General features: G+C 40.0%; 1 protein-coding gene across 1 annotated transcript; it reads right to left on the minus strand.

Annotated features, from left to right (window-relative positions):
- Window positions 1-2,281: 2,281 nt before the first annotated feature.
- npas4l (neuronal PAS domain protein 4 like) lies at window positions 2,282-10,532 on the minus strand. The gene is made up of 9 exons (XM_055029158.1): window positions 10,432-10,532; window positions 8,645-8,808; window positions 7,823-7,968; window positions 7,639-7,738; window positions 6,378-6,633; window positions 5,539-5,648; window positions 5,293-5,428; window positions 4,005-5,209; window positions 2,282-3,078 (listed from the first exon to the last, which is right to left on the minus strand). Exons 1-9 carry the CDS (start codon window positions 10,530-10,532, stop codon window positions 3,050-3,052), a joined length of 2,247 nt encoding a protein of 748 aa, XP_054885133.1. The 3' UTR covers window positions 2,282-3,049.
- Between the last annotated feature and the right edge of the window lie 283 nt (window positions 10,533-10,815).

Genomic DNA, 10,815 nt, shown 5'->3' on the forward strand with positions numbered 1-10,815 from the left:
TATATATTCCAACACTTTTTACAAATTAATCCTAGAAAGTCATAAATTTAGGATTCAGTTGCGCTGATACACTTTTCTCTCAGCATCCGCCCTCCAGCCATTCACCTCAGAAAACGATTTAAGAGCTATTGAAATGGGGCAGATGACAGTTTTCCTCCTGTTTCTCTTTTGTCAGCTGTGCAACCTCAACACCACTTTCAGATCCCAGATATGAATCACAGCAGCACCCAAACACTTTCATTTTCTCATGCATCTCCTCTCTTGTGAGATGTTGGGTTGTTACCACAATCTCACATCAGCCCACTTTAACATAAGAGAGATAAGAGGGCCTCATATGTATCTGAGTGATCTATTAAAACATGTCTGCCTGCGGTTTCTGATATGCGGTGTAATTATAGTCATGTAAAGACAGCCAAACTCTGTTAAGGAAGGCTGACTGGGGGTCACTGGAATGTAAAGGTGACTTTTTTTCTTTCTTCTTTTTTTTTCGCGTGGTGTGGACACAACCTCAGTGAAACTGTGCCTGTGGGAAATCATTATTGTTGCAGGTAACGCTGACAGAAGCAGGAAGACCGAAGCACAGCAGATGTGGGAACTTGTTAGGAACTTCATATGCCATAGTACCCTTCAAGAGACATCACTTCTAATTAGGTCTCCATGGATAACTAAAGGCATCTGGACTCCTTCCTATGAACGAACACACACACACAAACACAGACAGACACAGAATGCGCTTTTTTCAGCCTCGTTTGAATTATGTTATTGTCATGTAGTGTCTGACCGAGAGCCAGTTGGAGCTATTGCGCCATCTGGTGGTTGTTTTCACCTAGAGCTCATCTACGAGGCTATTGCTCTGCATTCATGCATATGAACCAGGTGTTCCTGTGGTGCTGCATCTCATTGCAGCCTGCAGCAATAGATCACTCGCCTCAGCGTTCAGTCGGGTCACTTATCTAAATATTCATCCATGCATCCATTGATTTTTCCAGATGTGGTCAACCTTGGATTGATCTCTCTGTGAACAGTTTATGTGACCAGCCAAAAGATGTAAAAATCCATCCAAGACGGGGGATGGATTCATACCAATCCGATCCTGACTATCCAGTGAAAGCATTATGCGCTTCCTCACAGTCTAAATTATGGAAGAAGAAAAGTGAGAATTTTTTTAATTTTTTTATTTCCAGAATCCATTTTCTAAATATTGTCTCCTTAAATCTGTCCTTCATTTCTTTGTGGTCTTTGTTTGTGGGTCAGAAAAAACAAAGATGGAGCTACTTCCTTTCACGGTTACTTCGTGACTGAGAACAAAAACGTTTGGAGGCATCAGGTTGTGGTTTTGTAACCCAAGAATGCAATGCATACTATTATGCATGTTGGCAGTATCATCATTTTGTGTTCCCGTTTTCCTGCTAATAGTATAGCCTCATTATGCAACGTGAATGAACATAATGAAGAATTAATATTCAACTTCATATCATCCATTTCATTATCAGCATTAGACCTTTGCATGGCTCTGACCTATACAATGTAAATAAACATTTACTGCTGCCAACTCTGCAAAAATCATTGGTCAAATGTCCAGCCAGAATTGTCAGAAACTTGCAAGTGATTTAAAAAAAATAGTTTGGTTGAGGTCCAGCTTCCTAAGAGACATTCATTCAAATATTATTCTGTGTATTGTGTGTATATTTGAGCCTGCATGGAATTGAGAAAATCCAAGATAAATTCAAGCTTGTGTACTCAATACTTGTTTTTGAGAATTATTGAAGTTGTGTCATCAGTTAACGCTAAAATTGTTCTTTGGATAAATTATTAAAAGACAGTTCATGCGGATGATGAGTGTAAAAAAAACTATTCAAAAATCTCAGATAATTTCTCCTCAGCTTTTGTTTGCTGCTTCATTGTGTTTCTGACAAACCCACCAGCATAAAACTGAACATGAATAAAAGTTGGTGAACCTACTGCAGACTTTAGCAGCTGGAGAGACAATATGTGCTCCTCCTACAGAACTCAGCAGAGACCAAAGGAAGGATTAAAGGTGGATGAATATGTTCACTTAACTCACAGGGAACACTTTTATTGTTTTCTTGTTAATTGTGTGTAAGTCGGGATTTCTTAGCCACAAAAGCTCTACCAACTGAAGCTTTTTTGTGAAAATAACATGTTGTTTTTACTCTTGCTAACATTCCCATTGGATTAGCCCTGTTGTTATATTTCATCATGTTTTACAAGGTTTATTGATTAAATTTCATGAAAACAATAGAAAGAAAAACTATCAACGTGTTTTCCATGTGATTTATTTACATCTCTGAACAGAGAAACATACCAGTATCATGGGAGAAAAAAAATATACACACAATTAACATTAAACTGCAGATAAATAGAAGAAGGTAAAACAGAATAATACAAACTTGGAATGTGTCGAGCTTTTCCACTGAGGTAGAAGCTGCATTTACAATCATTATATATTTTCTGCTACTGCTGGTTTACCTTAATCCCTGACAGCATGAAAACATTAAGTCACTTTTGCATCAAATCGGCAAACATCAGTCTAACAAACTACATCTTTATGACCAGTTTTAAGGCACCTGGGAAGTAACAATAGCTGGTTCTTTACTATAAGGGATGATTAATGTGTTAAAGCTTATCCTGGTTAAATTAAGGTACAAGTTTCTATCTCCTCTGTTATGAAATTCTTCGGTCGGTGACTTTGATAAAGTGCTCAATAGTAAACTGTGGTCACTTAGTATTAAATGAAAAATATACCTCGAATTCAGTGTGTAACTCCTGTCAGAAGTATTATTACAAAGTACCTTTACTTTTTCTAAGAATAAAAGACATCAGCAAAACATAAAACACACCTGACAGCAGTGCTTGGAGGAGTTACGGCAGAGTTGACAGAACAGGACAATTTATCTCGGCTTATTTTGGTAAAGTAAACAGCATCTAACCGCTGACATCCATTATTCTCTCTCTTTGAATCCGTCGTAGGAGGGTTGCCCTGACAATATGTCATACGGGTGTTAGCACAGTAAGTCACAGACTTATTTTAGTACAAGTTCTCCTCAGCAAGTCCATCTGCAGGGAGACAAACAGTACAGAGAGTGGAAATTAGTTCTGGATATACAGAGCTTATCTTAAAGATATTTTTTTGATTTTTTTTTTGTTGCACCTAGATGTTTCATATTATTTCAATTTCAATATCAAACACTGGTAAACATCACATAATAATTTTGTTTATTACGACAAAATCTAAACCAGACAGACTTTGTGAAACAGCATTGTTTTGGTTCAGTTTCACTGCTGGACCTGTACAATCAAGAAATAATTCAAATTGACAATATAATGTAGGCCTGCTGTGGAAAATGTCACAGAATTTATTTTTTTTATAAGGCTTTATGAGAGCTGAAAATGGAGAAATCATGGAATAGTGGTGAACCAGAAATTGTTGGACTGTCAATTATTTCTGGAACACTTTAATGAGTTCAACGGAAACAATTTATTTGCATTAAAAATGTGTGATCAATCACCGGATGTTACTACTGGCGGAAAAGATAAAGAAGACGACAGGAAGTGGAAGGTGGATGATGACGTAGAGTGTTTTTTGTTTTTTAATGACGCTTTGTGTGAACAAACTTATTCACGTTTGATTTTAAAAGTGTTTCTGATTGAATGGTAACACAGCAGTTGCATAATTGTGGTTTTCTTTATATATATTACTAGACTATTGGCAAAGTTTTGCCCACATTTGTAATTAAAACACAGTTATCAATTCTCAATACAGAGTGATTCAAAATTTCTCCACAGCCATTATTTTGGTTTAAGGAGCAGCAATATTTCCATGTATGATCAGGTTGTTTTGGATCATTTTTTCCCTCAATAAATTAAATCATCACCTCAAAACAGTAATTTTGAAAATCTGTTTGAGTTAAGAAAAGAGAAATCTGTAAGGGGGTAAATATTTTTCTTCTCAGCAAAATATTGTATACTCTCGTAAAGCTTACCTTGCTGGAGGCTCCTCTGCATGTAGTGGTTGAGTTGATGCAACCCAGTGTTTCTGCCTTGGTTTCCCAGCTGCACATTGAAGGGATATATGGTGAAGCTGCCTGAGCTGACCGGCTGCCCTGAAACGAGGCCCTGCTGGTAGCTGCTGGAAACAATGTCAGGACTGGACGGACTATTTTTCCTAGAGACCACGTTCAAGTCTTTGAGGATGCTGTCCAGCGTGCAGTCATCATAAACCTGCTCCTGCTTTGGGAGAAGGGCTGAAGGAAGAGGTGACCCTTGGAGCCAGTCACCGCTGGCTGCCGGCGTCACGTTTTGAAGAGGATTTAGGCTGCGGTGCAGATTGAAGCTGCTGGCAAGAGAGGAGATCTGCTGGGCCAAGATGCTGATGGCTGCCTGCTCCCTCTCGTCATAGAGGTTCGGTTCTGCCGCCACCGGAGACTGGGTGGGAGTAAGAATGCTGGAATGCATGAGAAGTTCTTGTTGGGGCACCTGATGAAGCTGAACCAGACTGCCCCCTTGTGGATCGTCCAGAAGGTTGACGTCATCTGGATGCAGTGATGCGCTCTCCCCTTGGCTCTCGCACGTTTCCGACACGAAGAAACAGTCTGGAACCAATCGAGCGTCAGCCGGACGAGCCTGGAAATCATAGTTTGGAGATGAAGATGAGGATGAAGAGGAGTGCGGGGAGCTGCCGGTGAACAGGTCAAAGTCTCTGTGTTCAAAGACTTGGTCAGCGGCTGTGAGTAAAGAGTCAGCAGGTGATTGGTGACAGGCGAGTCTCATGTCCTGGTTGGAGTAGTAAGAGGGAGAGGCGTCAGGAGAGTTTGGCAGCTGATCTTCACATGTATGAATATCCATCAGGAGGTCAGAGTTCAGCTCCTCCGGCTGCAGAGTGGAGCTGGACGAGGCTGGGCTGTAAGGAGGGGTGAACAGTGCAGGGCTCTCACCCATGGGAACAGGGGAGCCGTTACCCTGGGAGGTCGGGCAAAATGCACAGTAAATGTCTTCCTCACACTCCGTTCTTGTTCTGGTTCCAAGCTCCTCACTCTGGCTGCCACACATCCTCCGCCTTTTAAAACATTTAGCGCTGACGCTCTGAATCTGAGGCACCTCTGGAGCAAAGTAGAGGTAATTTGGCAAAGACGGCGGCTTGAAGGCAGCGCTGCTGATTTTCTTCTGCAGAAATTTGGCCTCGGTTTTGCTGTGAGATTTAAAAAAATGTGTTAAGAGACTTCTAAAAGTGAAACGCTGTCAGTTCGGGGTTGCCTGAGAGCCTCATCACACCTGATGATGTAGTTAGTGCAGCTGATGCTCTGGCACTCTGGGTCCTTGTTAGCTCGGATATAGATCCAAGTCCATGACAGATCTGTGCTCTGGAGCCTCAGGATCATCTCCACCTGGAAGCCCTCTTCTGCCAGCACTGGAGTAAAAGGCAATTACGGTTATTATAAAGGATAGAAACAAGTTATTCTCCATTAAAAACCTGGCCGCTAGCTTTGAAAAGCTACAAATATAAAAAAAAATACTTACTTAAACTTTTATGAGAAGTTGCAGCCACTGGCAGATCTTCAGGATGCAAGAAGCTGTACCATGATCGGTTGATCATTTCCTCCCTCGAATACCCCAAATAGTATAAAACACTAAAAAAAAATAATAATAACAATCAGAAACCACAGACGGCGATCCTTGCCTAAGGATTTGAAAACACAAAAGGAAAATGTGATGTAAATCCACTGCGTTGCCCAAACATAACCTATAAATGGCTTTTTCACTGCAGTTTGAACAGCCCAATTCTGATCTTTTCTCCCAAAAAATCTGATTTATGTCATCTCCAAATGTGTTTTTAAAGTGTCTGCAGTCTGAACGGTCATGTCGGATTTTATTTCATTGATGTGAGACGTGTGTCATAATTTTGCACCAGAAAAAGGGCAGAGGTGCTAAATATGGTCGCAAACAATGGCTGAAAATTATTTTGGCTACTTCTGGCTCTGATTACATCAAAAAAAACAAACATTCATACAGTAATTACAGTCAATACTCCATAAAAGTCATTGCTATTAATTGTGTTTTGTTTTTATTGGATTCTTTAATTCTCTTATGCTCTTATGATGATACTATCGGCTCCATTGCTGAATAAACTATAAAAAATCAATTCATAAACAACTCCATGTATTATTACTTCTATAAACAATGCAATGCTGTGTGACCTCAACGTTAGGAGCCAAAAATTGTTCGCATGAGTCTGACTGCGGCCGAGTTTACTTAGCTCCCTGACCATGTAAAAAATATATATTTCAGAAAAAAAAATATGAATAACACATGAAGACCTGCTGTGTGAACGTAGCCTAAGCTGTGGAGTTTGCATTTACCTGTCTGAGAGCTGAGTGAAGCTCATGTCCAGCCTGTGGGTGCTGCTGAAGCTGTGGCAGAAGTGAGAGTCGGCGCCGATCAGGCGATTCACCGTGGGGGTGCAGAGGGCCACAAACAAAGGCTGGATCGTGGAGTCGGCTGTAGACGAGGCCTGAGGGATGAACTGGAAGCCTCCTCTGACCAGCATGGAGCAGCAGCTTCCAAACTGGAGCTTAAAGGCCTTGGAGGCCAGCATGCAACACACGAAGCTCCTTTCTGAGAAAAATAAAGTAAAATGGCAATTTAATCTCAATAAATGCTGAAACTTTACAGCCGCAATGAAAGCACCCACACTTTACTTCTTTAGGTTGACTGGAGTTTCTAGGAACTTCCAATTAATAATCCATGAATTTCTGTTGCTTATAAATAAGACATTAAACAGAGGCCCATATTAGCCACAAGGCAGAACCAGAACTGGCATTTATCTTGTTGGGGTTGCAGGAAAGATGAAGAAAATCTCCAACGCTCACAGCAGCACAGGGTGTAGTCTTCACATCAACAAGTCTCAATAACAACCACTAGACACTGCCTACATGCCATGCAGGAAAAAAAACATTCTCTGCTCAACAAAACTCTGTACTGAGATTTAATCTGAACCTCTGTTTCCATCAGAGGAGACTTGAGATTAAACATTTAATCTCAAGTGGGATGGTGTATGCCTGTCTCTCTCCCAAAAGCCCTGAGAAACTTATTGGAGTTTTATTTGAAATTCTGTCAAATAAGAAAATCTAGTGAAGTTATAAACTGAAATTGGTTATCTTTGGGTTTTCTTGCTCTATAACTACACTTTTTTTTTTTTTTACTTCTAGATGGAATATTTTTCCACATGATAATTTTTCTGTCAATCTTTAAGAGAAATAAAAAACACTTCTCTGGTTGGATTTTTTATCATTTTTGTTGTGCATTCTGAATTATCTAAGACCAGCTTTATTTCAAAATGTGCAACCAAATCTGGATTATTTAAACTGACTACAGATTATTTAACACCTATTATTTCCCAGTTGCTGAGTTGGTTTAAAATATTTTTTTCTTTTGATTGCATATTTTATTTCTGCAAAAAATGTACTCAAAACGAATGACTTTTTTTTTTTCTTAGAATTGCAGCAAAACAAGGTTTTGCAGCAATTATGTTCCCAATAAATGTGGACTGTATAGTCTAATTGCAGACGAATTTTGTTTACTTTTAAGCTTCAACCTGTAACTAAAGGAATGTATTGTTACCTGAAAATAAGTTGCTTTCCACGTTGAGGTTGGAGCGAATAATATCCACGTCAGATTGTTCCACTAAGTCATAGATTGTGTCTCCTTGTAGAACATCTACCTGAAAAAGCAACACAGGGTGACATTGACAGATCAAAGTCTCTTAAGAAGCAAAACAGTGAAAATGTGGGTCTTGAATGCTCACCATGGACAGGCCGAGGTATTCAGTCACATTTTCCGACACATAAACCAATTTGCCTTGAGCCGTGGTGACGAGGAGGAATCCGTGCAGAGCGTCCAGGAAGGCCTCGTACTGCACAGTGCTCTGAGACCGTTCCCCAGCCGAGAGCCCTGCAGGATGAAAGGACGAGTTCAGCCTTTGTTTCACCGCCTTTCTGTCTCTGTAGATTGTCCCAGCTGACTTTTTGATGTTGTCCATATGACACTTTTAAACTGAGCTTCATAATCCTCTATGTGAGGCAGTTTGAATCTAAATTTAGTGTTGAAAAAAAAGTATGCTGCATTAAGAGTACCACTACATCATTTTGTATCAAGTAGAAGTAAAAAGAAAAAACTAATTTAGTTACTAAAGTACTGAGAAACTGATTTAAAAAATAAATTATAATTTAATATCTAAAAATTGCACCATTAGATGGACCAAAATGTAGATATGTGGGATTTTTTGGTAAGGCCAAAATAAAAGAAAATAATTCATATAAATAAGAGAATTACAAAATAACAACATCCAACTAAAGAAAGTTTTTTACAAAATAATTTCTTTCATTAAAAAAATATTAAATTGTATCAAAATCTGCAGGTCTGATGACTTTGTTGTTGTCAAAACAAGCTTGTTTTTCCTTCAGTGAAGTTACTCAAGTCAGAGTATCAATATTCAATAAATTCACTCAATAACAAGTAAAAAGTGCAGCGTTGTAAAAATACCCCTAAAAGTACATTTTTTCCCCCAAAGTTACACAAGTAAAAGTAACAAGGTAAATTTAACTTGTGATAAGTTTGAAGAACTCACCCTGGAAGAGGACAGATTTGCGGACGTATGTGCAGATGGCAGCCATGGAGTGAAGGTACGACAGGCGCTCCTGGTCCTCCTGGCTGATGGGGAGCAGCGAGCGCATATTCCTGATTTCATAGTTGATGTGATCTCTCCGGGCTTTTGAGGCTCCTTTAGTGGACCTGTGGGAGACCATGATTGCTGGTGTGAGAGCTGTGACCTAAAAATCTACAAAATGGTCAAAAAACTAATCTGGTTCCATTCTGTTCACTTCAGAACAAAACACAGATTTAGCCTTGTCTGGGCTAAAGCCCACTTTGAATGTGAAGAGTTCCTATGGAAACGGCTGACGGGAGAGGCTGAGTAGAGCGATGAGGGCTCTCCGCGCACTTAGTCTGCATGATCAGAGTCTGTCTGGGTCCATCCTCACAGAGCCTTTTATAGCTACCGGGGCTCCGAGCGTGGGCGTCACGCACACAGAAAAGGAGGGGCGGCAGGGCTCCTCGTTCTCCCTTCATTGCCTTATAAAGTGGGCGTCCTTGGAGAGGGAGCACCCCACGTCACACCACACAGAAAGTGCCACAAAAGGAGAGTGAGATCACTCCAAGGATGATCACAATCAACTCCTGATCAGATATTAATATCAAATTCAGTCAAGACGTGTTTATAAATAGGACTAAGTAATAAAAAAAGGGATAAATTATTGGATTAGTTTTGAGAGCATCACTGAGGTTGAAGCACATTTTTCTCTACCTTGTGTCTCAAAAGCCTATAAAATGCCATAACAATAAAATGCATTAATCCCAACCAGCAAACAGGGAAACTGGGAAGGTGTGCAAATGGAAATTTAAGTTGCTCCAATTATTTCACTTCTTTTTGTATTTTCTTTCATTTACTGGAAACCAGCTCAGACTGTGCAAAAGCCCTTCAAACCAAAATAAGAATTAAATGGACCTGGCTCACAAACAGAATGGCATCTGATTATAGAGACAATTTTCTATATAATTAAAATTCACAGAATTGCAAGATATCAGTCAAAAAAAAAAGAGAGAATAATTAGTTAGTTGCTAGAAGACAAGAAGTAAATAGATTGAAGTTGGGTTTTTACAAACCATTCGATACAAACTGTCAGTTGTGCTTATGTGTCTAGTTTAATGTTCTTTATTGAGATTTGGTTATGAAGAAACAACAAAATGAGTTCATTAATTATTTAGCAGAAAATGCACTATGCAGTTTTCAAAATCTTTAAAAAAAAAAACTAAATAAAATTGAAAAGTGTGACCTACGTATTTAACCCCCTTTTCCTTGATACCATTAAATAAAACACAATTTAACACAGCTGACCCTTAGAGCACTGATAGGTTAAAAGACCTACTGACAGGGAAACACATTAGTCAGAAGGCCCAAAGTCACTCTGGAGGTGCAACAGAGACCCAGAGCTCAGGTGGAAGAATCTGTTGACAGCTACTACTTGCTTGCTTCATAAAATCTTTATGTAGGATCGGTAAGAAGAAAGCCACTGTTGGAAGAAAAACAGAAGAAATTCTGCTTATATTGCGACAAAAAGTGCAGGGAGTCTCAGCAAATGGGTTGAAGAAGGTTATATGAGAGCTGAACCAGCAATGCTCTGAGCGGATGAAGTAACACGAAAATGTGTTATAAAAGATCACTGTTTGGTTAAATGATTCAGCTACTATCAGTTACAAAAGAATCAGTTACCAAAGCATTCAATTAACCTGTAACGTAACCTGTACCACCAGAGGCACACGCACCCCCGTTTGAGGACCGATCAGAGAAGAACTGACCTGAACCTCCTGCAGGCGGAGCGGCGCTGATCTCCGGGCGAAAGGTGGGATGTGCACGGAGAGCTGACGGGACTTTTGCAGGCGTTACACCAAAGAGCCATTGTGGCGTTTAAGACCTGATGGTGCAGCGCATCCAAGATGTTTCCTCTTCCTTCGAAAGAGAAAAAATCAACAACAAAAACCTGAACTTTTCATGCGGATGAAGGCAGGCAGCTGTTTGAGGGTCAAACCTCCGCGGTCTCTGGGTTATGAGTGCCAGCCACTTGCTGCCGCCCCTCCTTTTATAGCCCCCTCACACCAAACTCCACACCTCTCACAGAAAACTCCGCGGAATCATCTCACTTATTGTGACGCGATGACAGCCGACCAACCACTTATATTTAG

The sequence above is a fragment of the Poeciliopsis prolifica genome, unplaced genomic scaffold (assembly GCF_027474105.1).
Source record: "Poeciliopsis prolifica strain line A6 unplaced genomic scaffold, Auburn_PproV2 SCAFFOLD005, whole genome shotgun sequence".
Taxonomy (NCBI): Eukaryota; Metazoa; Chordata; class Actinopteri; order Cyprinodontiformes; family Poeciliidae; genus Poeciliopsis; species Poeciliopsis prolifica.

What these genes read in the sequence shown, in the direction of transcription:
- npas4l (XM_055029158.1), bottom strand. Translation starts at nt 10,532, where the DNA reads ATGGCTCTTTGGTGTAACGCCTGCAAAAGTCCCGTCAGCTCTCCGTGC. An exon ending in AACTTCTCATAAAAGTTTAA is followed by an intron (nt 5,429 to 5,538) that starts GTAAGTATTTTT and finishes CTTTTACTCCAG; the next exon opens with TGCTGGCAGAAGAGGGCTTC. An exon ending in GCAGAGGAGCCTCCAGCAAG is followed by an intron (nt 3,079 to 4,004) that starts GTAAGCTTTACG and finishes GTCTCCCTGCAG; the next exon opens with ATGGACTTGCTGAGGAGAAC.